The sequence below is a fragment of the Branchiostoma floridae genome, chromosome 9 (genome assembly GCF_000003815.2).
Source record: "Branchiostoma floridae strain S238N-H82 chromosome 9, Bfl_VNyyK, whole genome shotgun sequence".
Lineage (NCBI taxonomy): Eukaryota > Metazoa > Chordata > Leptocardii > Amphioxiformes > Branchiostomatidae > Branchiostoma > Branchiostoma floridae.
Genome location: NC_049987.1, coordinates 11,791,611 through 11,817,010, shown reverse-complemented (window position 1 = coordinate 11,817,010; position 25,400 = coordinate 11,791,611). Strand labels below are relative to the sequence as shown.

Here is a 25,400-nt window from a genome sequence, read left to right as displayed (position 1 = left end):
TTCAAGTGTCAGGAGTCCTTACCAACTGGCTCTATAATTATCCCCCAGACAACCTTATTTGCATGTCTGTGTGAAGATCTTCCCCTGTGCAGGTCAGGACAACCCCAAAGCCACCAGGTTGCCATGCCAACCCCAGTGGACACCATCTCCCCAGTGTGCCAGACATGTGGTTACAAGAGCCACAAGGGGGCGGACCCAGCTTCTGATTAGCAAATATTGAGTCTGTGCATGTATCAACCTACCTTAGCCTGACAGATAGCCTTACCCACTTGGCATGGGTCAACAAAGAAGTGGTTGTTGATGATATGTCAAACATTGTGTGAGGAGAACAATGCAAACGTGCTGTGGTGGTCAGAGCAACCCTTCACACTCCTTACACGGTTATTCACCCAGAGAGATCTTTTCAGAGAGGGAAACAAAAAACCCTGAGCGATTATTGGGGAAGCCCGCCAGGAAACAATCCAGGGCTCCCCGGGTCATAATCATTGTTTGAACAGGGCATTTGTATACAGGCGTAATTTGATGAATGGAGGCATCCTTATGACGTAAACCCATCCTTGCCACATGGCTAATCTGCATAACACCCACGTGTCAAAACAAGGTGAGGGCAAACCTCAGGACCTCAACACCAAGGCCTCATGACATAACATCCCTGTGGTGTCACCACAGCCAATAATACAACATGCTACCATCAACAAGTTGAAACTATCAACAATAAACTTACGCAAGTACAATGATCCCGGGCTGCATTTTCCCAATTCAATCTCTTGTAAGTTTTACTTTAAGTTTAACAGGTAATCCTATACGTCTTCAATACTTGTATAGAGTCATTTTGAGCCAAATATGAAAATGTTGAGTTTAGGTATTAAGTATCAATAGATTCTGGGTGCAGCCCATAGGGCAACTGATATACTGTGTTGGCTGAAAAGGAGTGGTGATGCAATCTATAACATCAAAGAAAACATGGTGTTTGCTTGTTGATGAGAATTCCTGTGATGTTTCACCTCTCATTCAGCACAATATAAATGGACTGAAACCATGGAAAAAGTTTGTGGTATCCAATTTCCTGCACATTTCTCCTTGCTTCCCAACCTTTAATCCAATACAAAGTTGGTGCCAAAAAGTTACATTAGCAGGGAGAATGTTAAAATGGACACAGCAAATTTTACAGATTAAACCTTTCATTTCCAAATAACCATGGCTTTTATGGCCAAAGATTTTGATGTAATAGCAATAAATAAACAAGCCTCTTTAATGTAAAAAGTCTATTTAGGAGGATAAGATGTTCTCTGTGTTGGGGAAATTCATGTTGCACTTCAGAAGTTTTTTATCAAGCTGTTTACACATTCAATCCTATCCAAGAAGCCAGGAAAGCATCTTTATTCATGTGACAACACTGACAACATGCATAACTGCCAACAATTTTTGAATGCTGTATTTAAACAATCACATTGCACAAATTGTCCCATCAGGTTGATGCTCTTTGAATTTTTGCCTAGAATTTTCAATTTTAACCTGTAAATTGTATAACCAGTGACAGATATTTTGAGAAAAACTTCAGTTCACTGAATGCACAGGAAAACAAACGAAGTTGTCTGTTGTAAATGAATTTAATAACATATGCCAAAAAGTATTACTCAAGCAACTGGTTATGATTTTGGAAATGACATTTCAGACTATGTCCACTATCCTCTGTCACATTGACCAAGCTGTAATGGTAAATTTCAGATTGTCCATGACTGAAGGAAAAAACATTCTTTGATCAATTGTACTGCATCAGAAGCATCCTGAATACAGAGGGCAATTGACTTCATATGAAGACCTAGATCATCACTGCAAACAGAACAGAAGCTTAAATGTCTTACAGAACCAACTTCTGTCAGTACAACAGAAATGTTGGACAGGCATGAGCGCAGTTCAGAGGTCATGTACCAAGCTTAAGATGAAAATCTCTTACTAACCATAGTCCAACACAGCATGTTATACATCAAGGAGATACTCCAGGATAGTACTATCTTAAATCGTTACACCTTCGCTGGCACTGATCTTCCTCCCACCTGCTCCTTAACCAACAGACAGGGAGACCTTCTCGCTTGCCTAACTCTTCCAACCTCCCCAGGCATCAATATCCCAATTATCAATGGACAAACATGAATGAACAAGCCACCAAGCCATGTGGGATATATTTAGAAAGTTGGCCTTTGGACATGATTGCCATGGACATTCCTATCTGTCAAGCATGGCAGAGGAGGTAGTTCTCTCACAAGTATTAACCCATAGTGTCAAGACAAGGTCGACCCTAGGACTAGGACGACAGTTATTTAACCCGTAACAACAGGTTTATATAGGTGTTATGGCGAGAGTGCCAAGATTTGTCTAAATCAAAGGAGGCGGGAGAAGACAAATGACCCATGCAAGGGACAGTGTGTGGAGATGTAAAGGCTACAAAAGTACAAGTGCAGTTCACATAGGGAGAATATTGCCCCAAGCATTTACGTTACATAATGTATCTAAAGGAAGCTCTTGAAATATCTACTAAATTGAAATATTCGACTTACACTTTTGATATTATTAAGAAATAAAGAAAGCCAGATTAATTGGGTGATACCAGACAACAGCTCTCACATTTTTTATTAACTAACCTACACTATCAAAAAACTGCCACATTAGATTTTTCTAACATTAACATGATAATTTTCGTTTCAATTCCCCAAAAGCGCCATGAATTGGTAACTAGACAGAGTTGAAACTACTGTACATTTGCAAATGTCTTGATGTGGTTTTATTTTTGCTGTTTTCAAGAAGACCATTCAAGCACAAAATTATGATGCCAGGAATATGATTTCCCATTGTGCAACAGAATTATCTAAACCCCGAACTTAAAACATCACAAAAATCTTGTTTTCTCTGCTACCACGAATTTAGTCCCCACAAAAACAAATAAATCTACAGTACAAGAATCACTAAAAATTGGGCAGTATGTTAAGAGCTTCATGTTGATGTATGCAGATTTACCAGATTTCTTCCAAATTTCAAAACATCTTTTTACAAAATGGGTATTGGATTCACTAATTCGGTAAATTATATTTCTTGAATCAGGCTATGAACTAGACGGCATAAAAAAATCACAAAAAATCTGCACCTACCAAATAACAATCTACGAAATTAGAATATGTCCATACCGAGAGATCTTAAAGCACGAAGCAGTCTGAGTAGGCTATAGGGCATGTCTATTCTGACATATGACAAATAGCAAGAGGAAATGGAAAAGCTAGAAATAGATCATTTCAATTTCACATGAGCATAACTAATTACAACTATTAAAAGCATCCAAGGTTAAAAGGTTATAAATTTTTGTGGTGCTTCAATGATATTAAAAGAAAAAACTTTTGATCTTGAAGGGATTGAAATACTTTTTTTTGGCTACATGCAAAATTGCAAGTTGGCAAAAAATCTATGTGCAATTTGAAAAATTTACATGCAAAATACAAGTCTATACTGCATTGCAATGTTCTAGCCAGCATCCATCATTCTGTTCTTTGGCGGAATGTTGCTGCTCAAGACGGTTAAGAATTTTGCCCATTCTGTCAATTTTGACGGACAGAAATCGGCGCATGAAAATACAGTCAAACCTGCCCAAGACGACCACCCGGGGGACCGGAAAAAAACGGTCGATTTGGACAGGTGGTCGCTGAGAAGAGTATTGACTCAAAACATGCCCGATGCAAAGTATAGATGGTTGCCGTTGTGTTTAATGGCAAATAGCAAGCACACTGCACGCACGCAAAGAAGCGAGGTCTTTAATGTCAAATACAACACGCACACTGTAAACTGTAAATTTAACCCCAAAATCCGACGCAACCTGGCCGATTTCGGCACAAAATCACGCTAATTATCATAAAAAATCGATGAAAACCTCAATCTTGAAAATGATGCGGTCGTTATAGGTCCCAATTTGAGCCGGTCGCGTTGGCCAGGTGGTCGTTGAGAAAAGGTCGCTTAATGCTTACGTCAATGGGAAAATAAATCGGGACCGAGAAAAAGCGGTCGAAATGGCCAGGTGGTCGCTGAGAAGAGGTGGTCGCTCGGGCAGGTTTGACTGTATAGACAAAACTTAAAATTTTGGAAAGATATCCATATAATCAGCGTGTAAGTTTGCAGCAAAGCCAAATTTGATTATTTATAACCTACTGAAGACCGGCGATGATCTCCGTCAGACAAACAAAGGCATCTCAAAAATTACAAATGTGCAAGTTGCAAGTTAAGCATGTGTATTTCGAACCCTGTCTTGGCAGATCTAAGACAACTTTATTTTCATTCTAATATAGTCTACTTGTCACAAAGTCTCAAAACTGCAAACATGAAATACGTGTTTTTTAAGAGCTAAGTAAAGCAATGACAGCAGCCTGTATCATATGGGCTGTACAAGTCTGGTTACCATTACATCAGTTGTGCACTATCTGTTATCTACAAGTCTAGTATTCTTTACCACAATATCTTTTATACTTCTGTACACTAGAATTTAAGGTTATCTACTAAATTAGTAATGGAGTATATACATCTACAACGTTTACAATGAATACAGATAAATAACAACAAATCCAACAAAAATTTTTGGCCAATTTTTGTCAACTTGTGACAGACAGAATTGACTGAACAATTGGTTGAATACAAGAGGCCTAACTGCATATTACTTCCTGGCTGGAAAAACATAGCACTGTTACCCAGACACCCATGAGGAAGTGACTCACTGACTGGCTGGTTGAACATACTACAGGAAAAATAATTCAAGACAGCTTTACTGACTGGCTGATTCAACATAACTACAGGAAAATCAATTGAAGACAGGTTTATTAGGGCTCTGGCTGATTCACCTAGATCTGGAGTCCCTCAACTAAACAAAGGCTGAGACAATTCATTGAATACGTCTGACAAGACAGCAATTCATTACAAGAACACAATCACACAAGCAGTTTCTACCTCAGCTGCTTTGAGTCATTCCAAAATCATATATGCCACTATTCGCTTCATAATTTCTCCATCATATTGCCATCTTCAGTCTGTACGCACCTGTGACATCTTTGAATGGCCAGAATCAACATTATCCCAGACACCATGTACCAGGCCAGGGGTCCCAGGTTTACAAAGGGCTGTCTTGATGAATGGGAGAGGTTAAAGGTCAGCAGGGTTCATCAACCCTGCACCTTACATCCCCATTAACAGCAGGTGGAAAGTTCTATTGTCATTTGATTCATGGCTGCCTAACTAGTAAGTGATCCCACAGGGGCCAAGGCAAGCCCAAACACTCAAGCATGGGGGTCAGAGGTGACACAACATCAGCTGTTCATCCTGACAATAACACAGCCACATGACAGGGCTGGGAGTGCTTCAGTCAGGCACACTCAACTTACAACCTGGTAATGGCTTCATGCTGCGTGGAACAGATACAACCACCACTGCTCACAACTGTAAACACATGAGATGTTCACTATCCATAAACGAAGATCCTTTCGCAAAACACAAATGTCACCAGTCAAAGCTGATGGGTTGGCTGTAAAAATCCCTCAGCCTCAGGTACACTTTGATACATGTACAATAAATTCACACCTCTGGGTCTTACCTTTGCTGGGAGTCGTTGAAATAGTGTACATGTTGAACCTGTTTTGCAATGTGACTGAAAATCTAGCCTGGATAGCTACAACAGCCAATCTCTGACACACAAAATGCCTTAGCCAATTTTTCCCAGCGATCTAGCTAACTTGGGAACTGCAAACACATTCTAACACACCATACAACATCACTACAATAAACCAAGCAGTTACCTGTCAGGCTGTTAGCTGTTGCTGAACTTTAACCCTTGACCTTATGTCAGATAGTCCCTGCCAAGCAAAATTGTGCCTGTCTTATATCAGGAGTATCAGATAAAGGTTAGCCAGTGATCTGTTTTTGCAACTTTTACTCACGGACTAAAAAATGCAACATCAAATGTATTACACTTTTTGGGAATTATCTCCTTTGCAAACCAAAAACATATTGTTTCAAACAAACAGAATTTTAAAAAAAATTACATTTTAGGTCTTGCATGAACTAACTCCTAGTATATATGACATTTTGTTCTAGAAATTGCTTCCCAATACATGAAGCTACAATGTAAAGCTGTTGCAGTTGTCATCAAAATAGTTGACTTGTCGTAATCATGTAAAAAGCAATTGCAATACCAATGTTTCTCCAATCTTGTACAGATCAAGACTCTGTTCAAGATTAAAAAAATCAAATTTGAGTCCTTGAGTTTATATTAGATAAATTCCATGTTTATGTGGCCTTGTGTATTTGAAAAAGAAATTAAAAAAAAAAATGAGTATACTTCCATCTATGACATGAAGAAATACTAACAGATTTCACATCGCCAGAATCTAGATGGTAAAACTGCATATTCTGTCAACTGTGTCCCTTCCTAATTTTTTTCCTATTATGACTTTTGTAGAATGAAATGAGTTTTGTAGGGGCACCCTGAACAAAAAAAAAACCATACCAAACAATTAAATTATACAATTAAACAAGTATACATATCTTTTCTACAACTGTCTTACTATTATCATATCATTCTTTCTCTCTCCTGTGATTTTTCACTGCAAAAATCTATCATTTGATAACATTTTCTTGTTTGTTTCACTTAAATGCCAACAACAACAAATATCACACCTTTTGATTTCACAACAGGTAGTAAAAATACATGTATTTTTTTATGGGGACTCAATTTTGCAAATAAAGGGATTTCATAGGCATGGTTGACACAATTCTGTTGTACAGTGATTAGACATTGACATTGCATATTCCTGGCATTATGAATTCACAGTGGAGATGTCACTGCAAAGATAATATCACCGAAAACATTACAATACCGATTATGTTTTTGTCTAAAGGTGACACATAATACTGTACACCTCTAGATGATCAATTTTTCCATCCAGTTCAGCCAACCTTACTATCAAGTCAAGCCTTCACAGCTGTCTGACATTGGATTAGTTAGGCAGGAATCATCAATAGGTATTCCCTTTCTCCTGACACCTAGCTTATATGTCTCAGAGGGGAAACCCCAACACCTACTAGCAACAGGTGCATTCTAGTTATCAACTTCTCAAGGAGACCAAATACCAAACAAAGTATAAGAGACCATTCAAAACACTACAAAAAGACTTGACAATGACAATACCCCTGTAAGCGCTTGTTATACACATCCCTTTCAAACCACTTCCTCGAAGATTTGTGTGCAATTGTATTTTGCCCACACAAAGCTTCAAGTTTATTCAACTTGAGTCTTGACATTCTCCTTAGAAACGTTCCTTTTGTGAACATTTTTTACATAAGTTCAAGCAGATAGTGAGTTATAGCTGCAGCCTTATATCCATCAAAGAAAAGATTCCTTTCCCTTTTGCTAGAAAACTTAGGATCGATTCTTACTGAAATAAATTTTTGTTTCAACATTTTTTTATCATTCTAGAATTAATCAGTACTTCTCCAGCAAGAAAACGTCATCTCAAAAATCAAACTTAAAAAACGATTTCTTTAGATAACAGAATTTCTTTCTAGCTGCATAATATAACTTCTGAGATATACAAGACGAAAACAAATCTGACAGCCCACTGCCTAGATAATTTCAACCCAAGGTTTGAAAAAGCAACTTTTTAGTAACTGCTGGACATGGGGACCACTGATGATGGAGACAACCCATTCACGACTGCCGGAGCAATATTAAGAGATTCAAGATACAGTGAAACTTGTATAAGAAGACCACCCTGGGGACCAGTGCAAAGTGGTCGTTTTAGACACGTGGTCTTCTTGTGCAAAGAAAGAAAAAGTGACAAGATAGGACAGACACAATGATTTCAAAGTTAATGGTCTTTAAAATAGTTTAATTCCACGAACCTCAGGTACATTTGCACATGAGAAACATTATCACTATTTAACTGTCTTCCTGTATGATTCATATAGTATTGTTATACCAACTGATGTAAAATTGAAACGTTTCCAAAATTTATTGCTCTTCTTTCAAATTTTCGTAGCTTTTTGTAGCCGGAGCAGCGTCATTTTTCCCGCCGGCATTGTCTGTCAAAAACTTGTGAATGGGCGACACCGTCAAGACAATGGTCCATATTGCTACAAAAACATCGCTGTTTTCAGTGGATAACCCGACGCCCCACGAGCGTTTTAAAATGCGATTTTCGTGTTCACAACGCTAATTGCCTATCTTTTTACTTTGTGAATCACAGCCAACGGGTCAGAAATAAGTTGGGGAGCTTACCGCCATAACAAAAAGCTTGCAAAAAGCATGCGCACACATGCCCGACAAGACGGGAACCTTCTTTCAAATCGGCAGCACGGCAGAAAAATAAATGGTTCATTTCAACGCTGTTACCCATGAAAATAATGTGGGTGAGTTTGTTTCTCTTCTGGCGCGGGTCTTAAAGTCTCAACGCTGCATAGAAGGCGAAAATTTGCCGAGAAAAACAAGTTTAAACCCACCGACGCTTCCAAACATGACTCATGTTGACAAATGGACGCTTCACTAGAAGCAAGGGTGAGCAGTTTCTCAAAAAGACACACAGACACCTTTTATTCTCTAATAAAATGTGTTATAAAGTCATAAAGATATCTTATATCTGTTACCTTTACTTTAAACAAGTTTTATGAAAATAACTTTGCATTTTGTAGGGTTTAAATGTAGAGTATAATAACAACGCACGCAACATTTCTACCTACACTCCAGTGGACTTTCCCAATGACACCGTTTGACCTCTTGGGCGCCATGTTTGATTTTGGCTCGGCGTGATAACAGAACCCAAACACACAGATTTTGCCGTAATTTCCCGGCAGTTATGATAAAAAATCGATGTTATTATACCCTTGAAAATAACGCAGTGGTTTCGGTAACATTTTAGTTGCCAAAACACAAGCCAATTTTAGCGATATTTCTCGCGAGTTATCATCAAACATCGACAGTCTTGAAAATGACGCAGTCGTTTCGGCAAGTTTTCTTCGCCAAAACACAAGCCGATTTTAGCGGATATCATCAAAAATCGAGTCCACTACACACTTGAAAATGACGCGGTCGTCTTCGGCAACATTTCGGTCGCGGGCGGACCGGATTCGGGGTGGTCGCGGTCACAGAAGACAAGTGGTCGCTTTGGCCACGTCGCTTAATGCTTGTGTCTATGGGGAGGAAAATCGGGACCGGCCAAAAGCGGTCGTAATAGGCCGATGGTCGTCTTACGGACGTGGTCGCTTATACAAGTTTCACTGTAGATGTCAATCAACCACCAAAAGGTCCAAAAAAATTTTCTATGATCTCAGTGTCGATCTTATAAATGATTCTGTAACTGTTGAAACTAGACGTGTAATATACACTGTTTGCCACCAAAGCAAGCAAGAACTTGAAGATGCTGGGTACGAAGATATAATAACCTGAAAAGAAATCATTATTCTGAGGGTGGGATATCAAGGTAATGTACAAGGTAAAACTTAGCATTTGTTACATACTACTATTGCATTCTACAATCTAATAGTGAATCCAATGCATTTGCACCTGATCAAACACCAATGCCAGGTCATGTGTGCCTTGCAACTCAACGTCCAGAGAAGAAATCAAATTTGCAGGTATTTCGTAAGAATGTCATGATTTTGCATCCCCAGACCATGGCAAGGGACAAGTTTATAGTTTCTATTTCCCTCTTCCAAGAAACTCAACACCCTCCAGCCCAATCAGCGTCTTCTAATGAATAGTATCATTATGACAGGGGGTGATTAATGGTTTGTTTGACAAGTGGGATGAGCCAATCAGCGCGCAGATCGGGCTCAGAATGCCCAGCTGTCCTCTAACTATCAGGATTTACCTCCACAATTCAAAAACTTGAGTCAATTTCATGCACTCTGGCGGGCCGCCGGCGCCCGTCCAGCGCGTTCAACGGGCTCTGCAGCCGCCAGAACAGACGCTATCTCCCCGCTACAGCCCGCGATCGGGCCCTTGTTTACCCGATCGGCTCATTATGTATGCAGGGCGCGAACACAGCGCTCTCTGTACAAAATAACCTGGCGAAATATATGGCACTTGGTACGCCACGGTGACGGGCAATCACGTACGGCACAAGGACGGGTGTCGGTGGCCTACCTGTGTCCTGCCGATGGTCTGGTTGGGCGGGGGCGCCGGGCCCATCGCGCCTTGTCCCGGGTGCGTTCTTTGTTGCGATCCCCACGTCTGATTAGGATATTGCCCGCTGCCCATCATATTTCCACCGTCGGGCCCCTTGCCCATGTTATAGTCCCCTCCAGCGGCTGAGGGAGGGTAGGAGTTCCCGTATCGTGAAGTGGCGGGGCTGGGACTCTGTAGAAGCTGGTTTAGTGTCGGAGTTGGCCCTGAATGTTGGCTGGTAGAAGGGCCGCTCATAAATCGGTGCTGTTGCTGCGGACCCGTATTATAATTAGGCATCATCTGAGCCCCAGCCGAGCTCAAGCTAGTCCTGCTTACCGGCATGTTCATAGGCTTGGAGGCGGGAGGGTACGGGCCTTGCCTGGGCCCGGACATCCCAGACATGCCGTCGTAGTTGCCGTACTGGTTATACTGATGGTTCTGTGGTCCCATGCCGGGATTCGAACCCGGGTTATATGGGCCGTTTCCTGCACCAGGTCCGCCATGTTGCTGTGGGTCTGCACTGTTGTATCCACCACGGAAGTTGTTGCTGTAGCCTGGCATGTTACCGGACATCGGTCCTGGGTGTCCAGGTGGACCACTCGGGGCCGCGTCCACCTGGTTAGGACCGCCTGGGCCAGGGTGAGGGTAGCTGCCCTGTCTAGAAGGGTCTATATCCACGCCGGAGTCGTCGTTGTTCATAGACCCGCTATTGCCTGTTCCTCCATCTTGAGCGTTGTGCTGAGCAGCCGCAGCAGAGTTTGAGTCGGCGGCGCTGCTTTGTTCGTTCGGCGATTTCAACTTGCCGCTCGGGGGCCCGCCGTCGGGAGCAACGCCGTCAGGACCGTGGGGAGCGTCGCCGTTGCCGTCAGGGACATGATCCACAGAGTTGGCGGCCACCTCAGTACTCTGCCCAATGTCGTTCCCATCACAATGGACATTCGCAGCCACTTGAGCTGCCATGGCCAGAACGACAATACACCACGAGTTACATCAAGTTGAAGGTACGATCGAGGTCACAGAGGTGGTCAATGGTAGAAAGGTGACCCTGGCGCATCTGTGGGGTTACCTGTGCGGTGTTTGACGCCGATGCACACACGTGTTTTGAGTCAGCAAGAGGAGAATAACAGAGAACTCAGGCCCGGTGGCAGCATGGCCTTATCTCACGCTACACCATTATGGCGCACCCCTGCCTCAGACGACATACAGGCTTCCACATAACGATCCCTCCGCCACCCAAAAAACTTCAACATCCTCAAAAACATCATATTCTCCTCAAAATCGCACTTATCTCGACGGAATCATCAATAAAATATCATTTTCTAACAGTAGTAATAGTTTTGAAGTCAAGGTATGAAGAAAGAAGAAAATGCTTTGTACTACTTTTTGTAAGCGATCTGGCTGAATACACATTGCGCCAAATTCCACGGCGGTGATGCGTCTGAGGCATTGCTTTTCAAACCCGTTTTTCCTATTAGCCATTCCGGCAACCTCCCTCCGGAAGAGGTCATGCAAGACAAGGCTTGCCGGCCAGTGCCGCCGGTGTTTTTGGCGGGGGACACCTCGTAACAGCATCACGGAAGCCTGCTATCATCCCCGCTGCCATAGCAACCCGGCATTTTACACATATTTGCGTTTCTGTCCGTTTTAAGCCCAAAACTCGGGTTTTCCGGCGGGAGGGGGACGCCATGACTCGAACCGCCTAATTGGCAGACTGCAATTCGCAATGACGTCAGCCGGTAAAATTATCTGGAAAGCTTTCAGGGAGATGTGTCCCCTGGAAAAACGCGTCCACCTTTTCATATTTGAGCGCCCTCTATAAAAACCCAACCCATTGGTGCAGTAATAAATGAATGCGCGCAGTTCCTGAGATATCGCCTGGCTCCCTCAAGCCGCCGGTTGGCGCTAGGAGGACCCAGCAAAAATCGATTTTAATCCCGTGGAATCTGAAATTCGATCCTTTCTCCCAGCCGTGTGGCCCCAGCACCGTGCAGTTAAGATCAATAAACGCAGCACCAGGCGCGCCAGCGTTCCGCTCTTTTTCCTTGCCTCAGGAGCTAAAACTCCACCAAACAATTCTATTCGTAATTTTCCCCCACTCCTAGGCGAACTAGCCACCTAACCTTTGTACTATCCTTGGTTAATTTTTGTTTTTACGGTTCAGAGAAGAAAAATATCGCTGGTGCCCCTTTGTCCTACAAAGTCTGTTGCACAAACCATTCTGGGCCCCATCGCTCGCTCCGTTTCAAAACATCGCGTTGGCAGCGTATTTTCTAGGCGAGATGAAATAATTCATGGAGACACTTTTCCACATGGTAAAATATCACAGGAGACGACAACATTTCATGCATCCTGAGAATCATGCAAACTTTTCGTATTTACGGGGAGTAATTTTGTTGAAGTTTCTTTTTCCCCTTGAAACATTTGCCCACACGTGATTGATAACAAGGGCGCCCAGAAATTGGACGATTCCATCGCGATAATTGCCGTGGAACGCGGGGGGAACAGGTCCTCAGTTCAAGGATTTCTGACAATTCTAGTAAACGTTTCCATGGGGTAGGGGTGGGAATTAAATTTAGCTTACTTGTACAAAAATGTTGATACGAATTGGTAATTTTTTTCCATGGATTATTTCAACACAAAGATGACCTGGAAATGAAGAGATTGGCAAATAAACAAATTAAACAATTTCTGTCGAATATGAAATTCGAAGAAACCATATTTTGACTACGCACATGCCCACGTATGTGTAGGCGAAAAAACGTGTAACTTAACTGTAAGATATATTCACAAGTAAAATTCCCACAATATCTGTGAATTTGGTGTATTTTAGAATAAGACTATCACATCGCTAATTAGATGATAGTTATAAGATTATTATAAATTCTAATACCCAACGGCTAATTGCAGGGAACAAGAAAAAGCCGAACTATGCAGTTGAACAATATAAATTGTGACTGTCTAGTCTAAATGCTGATTCTTAGAATTACAACGTATTAGGTTTGACTTCTTTTTCTGATATGACCTGATATAAATACGAGTTTCACAAAGCAAATGAGAAACGCTATAATTGTCAATTCAACTAGGCAGTCTCTAAGTGTCGAGAGCTTGTAAGTTTACTCTTGCATAACTCCAGAAGGCTGTTAAAAATGAATAGAGACATTTCTAATCTCCAAAAGAATCGCTTCAGTGACAAAGATGCACACATTCTCAATCTAACTGAACCGTGCGGAAAGCAAAAGAAACGAGCGCCCTCATACTGAATATCTGTGTACTACAGACGAAGAAAACTTGGTGCTGGAACGAAGACCTAGGGCTGGGTAATGTTACTTTTATTAATTTTCCTTGCTTGGTCTTAGTCGAGGACGTTGTAAGTCTTAAGTCGTATCCTTTTCACTTTATGTTACACTATTTCCTCACACAACAAATCTTTTAGATGCATGTTTTTTGTCTACTTTTGCCCGTAGCCTGTATGGATGCATGTTCATGCTACTGCGAAGAAATCGAATTATTATGATTATTGATGGTTAACGGAGGACTTGTTCTGGATGGAGTCCAAGTCATACATGATTTAATAGTTTTACCATGCACCACACAGTTACAAAGGAACAATCCAATGTATTTCACTGCCATATAGATAAGGACATACAGAACGCTTCAAAATGTCTTGGATTGTTGACTTTTGAGTATACTGGTAATGTTGGCATTGAGAACCCCCTACAGAACTATTGCAAAATAGATATGACTCAGTGTGCAAAACAATTGAAAGTAACAATAACTGCTGAACATGTATTTAACAAACTTTGTGAAAAAATCTATTCAAAAGTTTAAGCCTATTTTAATTTCTCAAATGTTCATGCAGCGACCACGTATACGCGTGGCCAGTGCGGCTAAAGAGGTCCCCAAATTTGATTCTTCTTTTGAACTTGAACAGTATACTAGTACTGTGCCTAAATGGATTTGTACCTTACGCAGTTAATAAGATTGAACCTTTTTGAGTCTGACTTGGCCGATTTTAGTAGTTAATTAGTTTGTGTTGTTTTGTAAACGCATTTCTTCATGTTGACCTGTTTGCATTAAAAGGACCAAGGACGTCCTTGAAAGGACGTGTAAAATGGCTTGAACAAAGCCAAAAAGACAGAAGTTGCATAGAATAAGTGTCAAAATTCACTTTAAGTATACTAGTAGAATATGATTCTTGTGTTAGTTGACATGGTAAATATTTAATGTATTTGTAAACTATCATGTTGTTGCGACCTGTACTTAATCCAGTGGGAATATACTAGTATGTACAATAAAGGTCTTCATTCTCCTTCATTAAATCACCGATTACCTGTAATTTCGAGGACACTGAAACCATAATTTCTTTGTAGATAATTATATTTCAGCCATACCATATATGGTATGGTGAAATATATTGTATTCGTAATGTTTCTTTCTTTCTTTCTTTCTTTCTTTCTCCTGTCAAATCTTCAAAGCGATTCATCTCCGTCGTTCCGTGACCGAATGACCTGGAATTTGGCACAAGGGTAGAGTGGGTCAATACCGAGGTGCTGTTTTCTCATTTTTTTTTATATCTGCCTCTAAAATGATTTTATTGAAGTTTAAAGGTCATGTTTTGACCAAAACGGTATATTGTGGCCCCCTGTTCCCTTGAATTACAATGGAATGACCTTAAATTTGGTGTAGATAGGCATTAGATAGTTGGTAAAATGATCCAAGTAAAATTTTGGGCATAAACTACTTTAAAATGCTTAATTTCAGCGCTTTTCTGAGGGGAAATTGGTTTTCTTTCGGCTTCCTGCCGTGAACTCCAGTGACCCCAGAGCCCACACGTGCCAGGTGCCAGCGGTCTGGGGAGAGCGAGAGATAATTACTTTATGGACGCCAGCCAATCAGCGACGAGAAAGGCGAATGCTAGTTAATATTCATAAGCGGGGCCTTGCAATCCCGTATATACACAAACAGATGCATATTACAGCCTTACAGTGGCCATATGGTCCCCTTTGCCGGGTTTGAAATTGTAGTTTGCGAGGATTTGGAGTTCAGACAGGGTCATTTGAGCGGTAGCGGACGGTACGCGTGCATTGAACGTTAGTGTCGATGAATTTACCAACATTCCGCATGGCACTATCAATCATTTTCGGCAGATTTGGACAGGGAAAATTGGACGGCTTGCGTTTAGTTTTGATACGTAAGTTTGACAGTGGCGAGAATGCATGTATTTTTCCCCGAACAAATGTAGGTACTTCTAGTGTTGTTGTTGTTCTTTTTTGACGTAAACTTTGTACATTCAAATTGTAAGTAACTTTAAACTGCCAGAGTTTGAGCCCAATAAAACACTCTCAATACCAGAGTATCACCACTGACCTCCGAAAAGAAACCCCCGAACAAAGTAGAAACACCTATCCTCCAGGTCTCGCACGCTACGAGCAGGAAATTATAACACTCAGACAAGATTACGTCCGATGGCTGATTGCATACAAAGTAAAACAATTTAACAGTGGTATGCAGGGGCATATACTTAACAAAGAATTCGAAGGAAAATGAAATATATAGATAAAGCCAAATCAAGTTAACTTGTTCGTCCTGGGATTTTTCAGAAAAGAAATGAAGCGACAGGGTGGTAAAATTCTTGTAAAATTTCGAGACGTCTCCGTTTATGTAATGGCTCATACAAAACAAGAAGAAGATTGAAGTTTTTAGCTTGAAAAAAAACAACAACACTCCTACTACACAGTACCTGCACCTGACAATTATTAAAACGTATGCCCTACTTGCTTAAAAAAAAGTTCACTGCAATAATAAATGCACCCACATCACAAGGAGATTATGACGGTACTTAGACCTAGTTATCGAAGTGGAAATTGTTGAATGGCGTCATGTAATTTCATGACGAAAATCTTCTGAATGGAAGATGCGTTTTTTTTTCACTCTCGGAAAAATAGGAGCTGCCGCAATTCTAAAAACCAATCAGTTATGCATAGGCGCTCCTGTGGAAGATTATATTCTTCCATATGGGCCCGGGGCATATTGGGCAAGCTCTGTTTTGACATGGAATCAATTCACAATATTAGTTCTCTTTTGGGGATAACTTACATTAAATATTGCATTTTTGCGCAGGGGTGACTTGGAACAGTCCAATGTTGCGTGGGAATGGGTATGGCTGAAATATGCTGTATTTGCACCCAAGCAAATGTCGGCCTTTCTAGTTGTTGCTATGTGAGTAGTTTTCATTTTGCACCTAAACCACACGTAACTACGTAGAACACAATGACGACAAAGAAATGCAAAATTTGCTCTAAAAATCTGGCTGTAACGTTATTGCCAGTAATAGCCACGGAATAGGATGCATTGCATGTGGCGTATTCTAGCACTCTAGCTTCCCCAACATAAGTTGGGTTGCGAGCAGTAATACCGTATCATAGCGACATCTGTGTTTTCTTACCAGCACTGCAGAATATGAATCGATCTTGCCCTGTCCTGTTGTTGTTTTGGTAACCAACGACCATCGAGGAATAGTGCCGATTACTACAGTACGTTATGACATTTTGTAGCGAGCATTCAGCTTCGGTCGTATGGATCAAAAGCGACCTCTATTAATCACTATTAGTACTGCAGCATAAAAGGCAAGACCACCACACGACATAACTTTCTTCTGCGGGAGTTGCAGCAAAGATTGCGTTGCCACTCTTGGATTGGTCATTCCATTTAGACGGATGGAACTATGCTTCATATTTTTGTTCTAGGTTTAAAATGTTAAATGTCTTCGGACATGATTTTATTTACAGGAAAGTGTTGCTTCCTAACACATGCAGTTCACAAACTGCTAGAAATTTCTAGAAACTTCACATTGGTTGATTTTATAAAAACAGAAAAGAAGCAATGCCTAAAACCCTATATGTCAGCTAAAAACCTGACCTTTTAAGAGCTAAAAAAACGAGACACAGCCTTTATTATGCACTGAAAGTTTTTAATCCAGTACAGTTTCTATCACATTCCACCTATGCATGATTCCTCAATTTCCAAACAAAATATACAACCTTTACATGTGAAGATATTGTACAAAGACTTTCCTTATTGGTTATAAATAGCTCTAAACTGTACTGGAAACTGAAGATGCTGAGCTGAGGAGTTGAGAAGTATTTGACATTTCTACAAAATCACATTGACAAAACTTATCAAGGCCTTTGCATAGTGATGTGTATCAAGTCATACCTAGAACTTCAAATGTATATACATATGTATGTCTTCATTGACCTGTAAATATTATTCTCAAATTTACAGATTGAACTATTACAGCAATGTTTACAACAGTCTGTGGCTGAAGTGTGGAGATTTCTACAAATCTCATACATGATGGGGTAATATTATAAACAACCCATTTTCAAACAGTGATCACTCAACCAATAGCACTGTGGAAAGAATGTATAAATATCCACAATGTACATCTAATACATGTACTGGCAATTATCTGGCCTAAGGTAGTAACGTTAGATGTTTTATTTCACAGCTCATAATTTAGAATAAGTATTGAAGATTTCTCCTCTGGTTCAGTTATACCAAGGGTTGGTCTGGAGGAGGGGGTGTCCACGACCCCTGGGTGGGGGACTAGTGCTTAGTATGCCTCAGGTTCAGGTGTACCAGGGGTGGGTCTCGAGTGGGTGGTGTCTGGAGGAGGGGGTGTCCACGACCCCTGGGTGGGGACTGGTGCTCAGTATGCCTCAGGTTCAGGTGTACCAGGGGTGGGTCTCGAGTGGGTGGTGTCTGGAGGAGGGGGTGTCCACGACCCCTGGGTGGGGGACTAGTGCTTAGTATGCCTCAGGTTCAGGTGTACCAGGGGTGGGTCTGGAGGGGGGATGGGAGTCCATGGCCCCAGGGTGGGGGGACTGGTGCTTACTCTGTGCCCCGGACACACGTGAGCCCTTCGGTGTATCTATCAGGTGTGCCACAGACGACAGCGCAAAGGCCGCAGGATCTGCCGAGATGATATCTGTGAAAGACAAACCAGGTATCAGAAATTTAATCATGCTGATGAACAGTTGTCAGCAATGAAAAGAAAAATGCCCTTCCAAAGTCTGGTTCTCTGTGTGAGAACATGAATTATACAAGCTGTAAACACTGGTTGAAATAGCTATAAATTGGAAAGTATAACAATGGCTAAAAAGGGTATAAAGAGTAGCTATTGTACTTACTTATTTGTCTCTCTGATGCAGCACTTGTTCCAATCTCCTTCCATGTGTCCATGTACCTATGATGGGCAACACAACTGTTATATCATCTGACATTTTCTACATTCAACTTGTCATCAGTCAGTTTCTTGATTGACTGTTACCACCTCTGCCACACATCACTTGTTTGTTCATTCATGGAAAAATAGGAAAATCATTCATAAATTCATTTTTGGATGCTATGGAAAAAGTATGCTGGCTTGACAGAGGCTTCCGTTCTTTACAGTTTTTGTCTAATCTACTGAAAACCTACTCGTCAAAGTTGAGTCCGTTGGTCCAGTCCAAGAGTTCATCGACCTCCCAGTCCTGGATGGAGTCGGGTCCCTTCTCCTGGGCCACGCGTACAATCCCGTTTGCTGCGTCCTGGATCAGTGTCGAGGTGTGCGAGTCTGTCGACTTGGAGCGCAGCATGCCCTCTTTGTACCTAGTTAGTAAGAAGAATAAAGTGGTTTCACTAATGCCCTACACTCGCTAATAAAATTGTAGATGGATAAGGGTAACTGACAATGAAAAATTTCGCCTAAAGCTAAAGGAAAATCACAAAATCAAAAAGAGGGGTAGAAATCTGTATGCTTTGCACTAAAGATGCATGTTTGAATTGGTACACTATTGTTGAAAAACCACAAAATGACATGCATAAAATATACTCACATTTTCATCATCCACTCCACCTTTTTCTTCTTCCTCTTCTTCTCCACATCCTGTTTTCTCCTCAACTAAGTGTAAGAAACATTGATAGCTGTTCAGCAAAAGAGTGACAAGCAAGTATACCTAGAACATGTATCAACATGAAGGAAATGATATCACACTTCTGTTTGGCATGGGCCATTCTACTCTTTGGTTTGAATACATGTACCATTCGCAAATTTCACCATGTACATTTTACAACAAGGACACAAAAAACAAAACACAGGAAGGGTTGTTGTGCTAGGTTTCCTTCAGGAAATACAATACAAGAAAACAAACCTTATTGTGGTGGAAGTCCACCTTCTTCCTGGATGATTCCCATGTAATCATGTCCTGCTGGGCATTCTGTAGTAACTGAGGGTAAAGTAGACAGGAACATTTATTATTCCACTGAAACCACTCTGCTTGAAGTCTTCAATCTGTAGCATGTATCGGTAAGGGTCAATTTTTTTCACCAATGATAGTAATGATACAAGTGCAATGGAGGATTTAAGTCTAAATATTCTGCATGCTTGAACATTTGAGTTTGTTTATAGCATATTTAATGGAAATGACTTCCTGATGTATGTCTTTGACAAATTGTGCATACACGGAATACACTTCAAAGTTATGTTGCAATCTATTAGTATATACTTTAATCGCACTGTATCAATTCTATAGAGCTATGTAGGACTAGCTTGTAACTATGTAGGTACAATTTTCAATGACACTTACTCTGTCAGACACAAGTCTCCAGCCATTGTTCTCTATTCTCTCATACCAGCCCACCTTGTCTGTGTGGAAAGAAAAGGTCAGAATTATAATCAATGTATGAAAAAGAAAGAAAAAACAAATTGGATTGTTCATTCCTTGACAAAAACTGGAGATGTTCAGTTGAAAATTTGGGTATTAAAGTCCAACTTGTGTGTTAGAAATTACAATTAAACTTTTGCAGAATGTCTTCTACCAACACAGATGAACTTTCAAGTTAAGAAAAAACCCAGGCTATTCCTTACTGCTGTACCTAAATGCAGCACATCAAAATATCACATTCCCTCACCATCCACTATGGGTTTGTGTATCGTTCTGTTGTGTCTCTGTTTGGCCTCTACTCTCAGTATGGCAGCTTTAGTGTAGTCCTTGGGACTGTTGGCACACAGGTCGATGATGGTTCGGTGGGTGAAGATCTTGTAGTAGATGTTTGGTGGGAATCTCTCCTAGAAATACACAAACACAGAATGGTAAATCCTTGGATAAAAACTCAGGACTTTCTCCAGCAGAAGACATGTTTTAGAAACAACATTTAACTTAATAGTTTGACATAATAGTTATACTGTTACCTTGATGCACAAGTACAGTGAATACTGCCTAAGACGACCACCCAGAGGGCAATAAATATGGTCTATATGGATAGGTGGTCACTTTAGACAGGATTCTTAACACTTGTGTCAAGGGGGGAATATGATAATGAAAAAGACCACTAAAAAGTGGTCATGTTGGTCAGTTGGTCTTCAAATAGAGGTGACCACATTTACAGGTTACATTTTTTCTGAACTTTGACTAGACTTTGTTGAGTACTCTGATGATACATGAACTTGAGAAAATTGAGTTAAGCATTTAATCTCTATAGACAGAAAATAGGTATGATGTAAATATGTATGCATGTTTACTTACCCCAGCCAGCCTAAACTTGACATGTGCCCCCATGGCTGAGTCCAGCAGTTTCGACTCGTTAGGGTTGATACACCTCAGCATCATGGACGGGTCTCCCTTCCCCTTGAAGTTGATGAGGTCCCTGTAATATCTGTAGACTTGGACATCCTGTTGGAAAGAAAACTCTTGTATGAGACCAAAATTAACATTCATGATATGTGTACAAGAGGAACAGTTTATAATCTAGAAAAAGAAAGCGCATAAAACTTAAGTCTAACACTGTACTACAACACATGTTAAGGTGGCTGGGTGGTCTCCTGGGTAGCGTTGTTAACTTTCTGTGAAAATGGGTACCTAGCTGAAGAATTTGATATTCATTATCAGAGACATCCTCTTGGATGGAACATAAAGCAGTAGGCTCAGAGTGTGTTTGAAGACAGCCACACCTCAAGCACATTAAAGAACTCACCACACTTAACGAAAACACTAGGGCTACACCTCAGTGTGAATAGATGAAACACAAGTTATAGTCCTGTCTTGTACACCCTCTTGTGTACACTTTTAAACAATTATAACTCACAATGTGCCTTCTCCAGGCCCGCTGAATTTTCATGGCAGCTTTCCTCTCGCTGATCGGTTCGGTTTTCCCCTCGTCCTTGAGGAAGGACATCCCGCTGGACATGGCGCTGAGAGGCTTGCTGATGACACGCCCCTTGTTAGAGCGCCGCCACGCCTTCTGGATCTCTGATGCACAGAAGTCATTAAACCTGGGACAGGAGACAAAGATAAGTTAGCACTTTGTCTTTATAGATAGCAGATACTATATTATTTGATAGACCCCTTTCCAAACTTGGCCGTCATTGTAAAATCTGCTCTCACAGTCGTACAATTGGGCAGGAACTTGTGTGATTTTGGCAAAAAAGAGCATTGGGCTAATTGTAATCAAAGGTCTACTTTGTGGGGTCATGTGGCATAACTACAGGGTGTTTGGCCCATAAGCTAGAGGTCCTGCTATGAATCTTGTGCTCTTGGTACTCACAAGTTTTTCTACACTTAGGTGTAGAAATGAGTACCTGACTTCGGTTGAGGAGGTAAAAGGCAGTGACAGGAGAGAGTTTGGCTCTGCCTCCAAATACCATACCATAGACACCCACTACCCTGCTGCCTTAAAATGGTTATGAGACTACCTTTATCTTCTTTTTACCTACCTACTTTCTAACTCTTAATTGGGGCCAGTTCAAAATGGGATCTACTGTGAAGCTGTAAACATACAGCTAAGCTGGAATTCCCTAGTGCATAGCATTGTAACAACGAGCTTCAGTTAGTTCTATGACTACTTAAGGTTCCGGGTCGGAGTTCAAATCTGACCGGAGTTGGCAGAAGGGTGGTGTAATAGGCCGGAAGTGCGCTGTTGTCTCCCTAACTTTTGCTCCCTATTGCTTGGTGATCGTTATAGCTGAGCATAGATTTGTCGTATTTCCTGAAAAGCCCGTGGGTTGTATTGTTTTTGTGCGAGGAGTAGTTGGTCGGCCAGCGAAACCATTTTTGGATTAGTCCGCTGCAACGGTGATGCGGTTTTTTCGCCTGATGACCCAAATAGCATCGTTTTTCACGCGATTTCGAAGAAATGACGTCATCGGAGATTGCAAAAAAGTTATCACATGGAATTTTTTTATTTTCATTTTACACAAACATGAAGAATTTAGCTTCTCTGCCACGTAGGCCGTTATCCTGGGAAAATTTGTTTTTCCCAAGCAGCTTCGATCAAAAAAGTGTTAAAAAATGATAGTTTTCGGGTCCAAAATTAAAATTTTACTACATATTCTACCCAAAATAAAGAGACAACAGACGATACCAATAGGTTTGTCGGAAAGAGGCAGTAAACGGCTTTCCACCATATTAATTAAGTTTCACGTCCTACGTTTAATAGCGGAACTGTAGCCCTTCGGCCTGAGGCTGTCCGCAGACCTCCGAAATCGTAAAAGCAACTCCGGTCCGAGACCTTAACCATGGTACCTTTCATATGATTTATGGAAAATGTTCTTTTCATACTCACGAGAAGATCTCAGCCCTGTCTAGGTTCCTCCCCTGCCTCACCATCTCCTCCACATAGTTCTTATAGGCTGTTTCCAGCTTCATCCTCTGCAGGGATTTATCCTGGAAAAGATGCAAGAAATTTAGTAACAGTCAGAGCTGAACTGTCAAAGACATATGGTACTCTTCTCATGGTACATGTGTATTGTTCATTTCACAGTGTCACCTTCGGCTTTAAAAACTCGTCTCAGACAGTGCAGTATCAAAACTCTCCGTCCTAAAATGTGCTGTTTATCAACAAAACCAGCTGTAAAGGGAAGAAAAAGGTGCAGGTAAGGTATGAAACACTGTCTGTAGCTTGCTACTAGTGCTTGTACACTAAGATGGTACATTGTGAAATCAACATCAAGATGGTTCAGAGGAAAACATCTGTGAAGTGCTCCAAGGTTAACCAAAGCAAACACTTGATAAAGCTTTGCTCTGTTGATATAAGGGTGTTTTAGCACTGTTATCTCTTTCCTATACACTGTGTCTCAATGCACCTTATTGATACCAAGGAGCTTTTAACATTGATAACAGACACTGTTGATACCAATTTTATCATTGCTGAATGTGAACTTTTCCTGTAAGGTGTGCATTCATATTGTGAACATCATCTCCTTTGTTTACAATTGAAAGTGCAGATGTGCATTTCCCCATGTATGAGTTAGCTGCTGCACCTCTCCAGGCTCCTGTGGTTCAGGACTGGAGTCTGTCGTCTGCAGACTACACGAGGAACCTGTGGTGATTTCATCCTTAACCTTGTTGTCATAGTGATGTGAGAAATGGACGGGTTTTTCTTCCATTACATTATCTTCAGAACCTTTGGTATCAACATCATCATCATCATCATCAACAGTACCATCATCATCATCATCATAGTCGTCATGATTGTCATCCTCATCCTTGATACTATCATCATCATTGCCAGCTGTGACAGCTTCTTTTGCTCCTAGTTTGTCTGTATCATGTTTCCAGTCCTTTTCTTCTGGTTTGGTCAATTCTTTCTCTTGTTCTTCTGGATCTGGTTCTTCTCTCTCTGACTGATGTTCAGAGAGTGGACTAACACTCCCACTACGTTTACTATGATCACTCCCATCTGATGCATCCTTTTCCCTGGGAAGGCCTGGGTAGATGTGAAGTTCCATGGGGAACTTTGGCCCAATTGGGCTGGATGTAGGGTTCTTGGCTGGAAACTGCTTCATCATTAATACATTGTAAACTATTGCATCTCATCTCAATATAAATCATACAAAATCATAACACATGCAGATACAGTAAAAATCCATTATCAGACCTGCTGTAATCAATGTGATACTGTAGTATGCTCTAATGGCAAAGATATACATGTACCTACAAGGGAAGTCCAAAACTGAAACCTAAGAGAAGGCAAGTAAATACTCTAGATATCAAGAAGTTGCATGAAAAGGCATGCTACTGTTCACAATGAATTAATTGTTCAAAAATTGTGTCCTTCACTTTCAATATAAAGACGTTATGTGCTTTCTTGAACCCCATGTGACTGACATAAACAGGTACTGTTAGTAGTAAATACAGTAGTAGTTAGAAGGTTAAGGAAGGACTGCTCACCCTTTTGGGTACCACCATCTCCTGTGGAGGTGTCCTGACATCGCGCAGTCCCTGCTCACTGTGCTGGAACCTGCTGCCCTGGTACTCACACTGCTTACTCTCATCAGGGTGGGTGAGCGCAAAGTACTTACACCTGCAACACAGCAGACAATGGGGAACTGGTTTGTCTAGGGTCATTTGGCATCTTTAATAGTTCTTTACATAATTTTCAGGGGATTAGAATGTACGTATATGTACCAAGCTTCTCAAGATACTGTACAGGTACAGTACAGTACAGTAACGAGAGCACTGAACTTAGCATGTGTTGTCATGTTTGAACAAAGTCAAGTTGTCTATGAGCACTCAAACTAAAAGAGTGTGGATGTTGTTTGTGTATCTTGTCCCCTGCACTTGTACCAGCTATGACTTTGGTAAAATGCTCTGGTATGACTCAACATACTAGTATATCTGAGACCCAAACAAGCTCACCTGACAAAATGGCCCCTCCAGACTCTCTGGATCTCCACTGCTGCTGCCCACAGGGCTTCATCACTGGTTTTCTGCTGGATAAGGGTCTGGGAAAGGGCAATAGAAGTATCAAAGCAAATGTGAGCTTTTCTCCACTAACTGATAGCTTACTAATATATACATGGCCAAAAAGTCTTGATGTAATTTATGTTAATATGTTAATAGCTATTTCCAAATAGACCAGGCTGGAAAATGCTTGTTTTGAAGGAAGTAATGGAATTGAGCAACTGCTCAAAACAAAGCCTATACATTTTTTCTATAAATCACACCAGATAGAATGACTTGTTTTCTCACCTGTCTTTCAGGCTTGGATAGTCTGGAAATCTGTGTATGGGGATCATCTTTGTGTTTGACGTATGCAAAAAGAAAAACACACATTAGTGCTCATGGTACCTTCTGAGCTTTCTTATAAACCAAATCAGCTTGACATAAATCTAGTGTACTGGTATACAGTCAGATGTTTAAAAACCTTTCTATGCTAAGCATTGGGAGAATCC

At 41.0% G+C, this 25,400-nt stretch overlaps 2 protein-coding genes across 9 annotated transcripts in view; both read right to left on the bottom strand.

Annotated features, from left to right (window-relative positions):
- LOC118422709 (AT-rich interactive domain-containing protein 1B-like) overlaps positions 1–11,443 on the bottom strand; it is a 53,475-nt gene extending 42,032 nt beyond the window's left edge. For 3 of the 8 annotated variants that reach the window (XM_035830421.1, XM_035830424.1, XM_035830422.1), the window contains exon 1: positions 10,166–11,440. In XM_035830421.1, the coding sequence (XP_035686314.1) occupies positions 10,166–11,146 (981 nt within the window). In that variant the 5' untranslated portion in view covers positions 11,147–11,440. Of the gene's footprint in view, positions 1–5,070; positions 7,760–10,165 lie in introns of those variants that run through there. The other 5 variants (XM_035830423.1, XM_035830425.1, XM_035830427.1 and 2 more) reach the window with 4 other exon arrangements.
- A 5,680-nt stretch (positions 11,444–17,123) lies between these two features.
- The window catches only part of LOC118422712 (protein MFI-like), a 9,533-nt gene continuing 1,256 nt past the window's right edge, over positions 17,124–25,400 (bottom strand). The window contains exons 3-16 of the mRNA XM_035830431.1: positions 25,198–25,244; positions 24,865–24,950; positions 24,397–24,529; positions 22,790–22,890; positions 21,314–21,500; positions 20,755–20,901; positions 20,141–20,297; positions 19,816–19,874; positions 19,381–19,455; positions 19,066–19,130; positions 18,668–18,838; positions 18,379–18,434; positions 18,026–18,176; positions 17,124–17,928 (exon numbers count right to left, since the gene is read on the bottom strand). Of these exons, the coding sequence (XP_035686324.1) occupies positions 17,898–17,928; positions 18,026–18,176; positions 18,379–18,434; positions 18,668–18,838; positions 19,066–19,130; positions 19,381–19,455; positions 19,816–19,874; positions 20,141–20,297; positions 20,755–20,901; positions 21,314–21,500; positions 22,790–22,890; positions 24,397–24,529; positions 24,865–24,950; positions 25,198–25,244 (1,466 nt within the window). The 3' untranslated portion in view covers positions 17,124–17,897. The remainder of the gene's footprint in view (positions 17,929–18,025; positions 18,177–18,378; positions 18,435–18,667; positions 18,839–19,065; positions 19,131–19,380; positions 19,456–19,815; positions 19,875–20,140; positions 20,298–20,754; positions 20,902–21,313; positions 21,501–22,789; positions 22,891–24,396; positions 24,530–24,864; positions 24,951–25,197; positions 25,245–25,400) is intronic.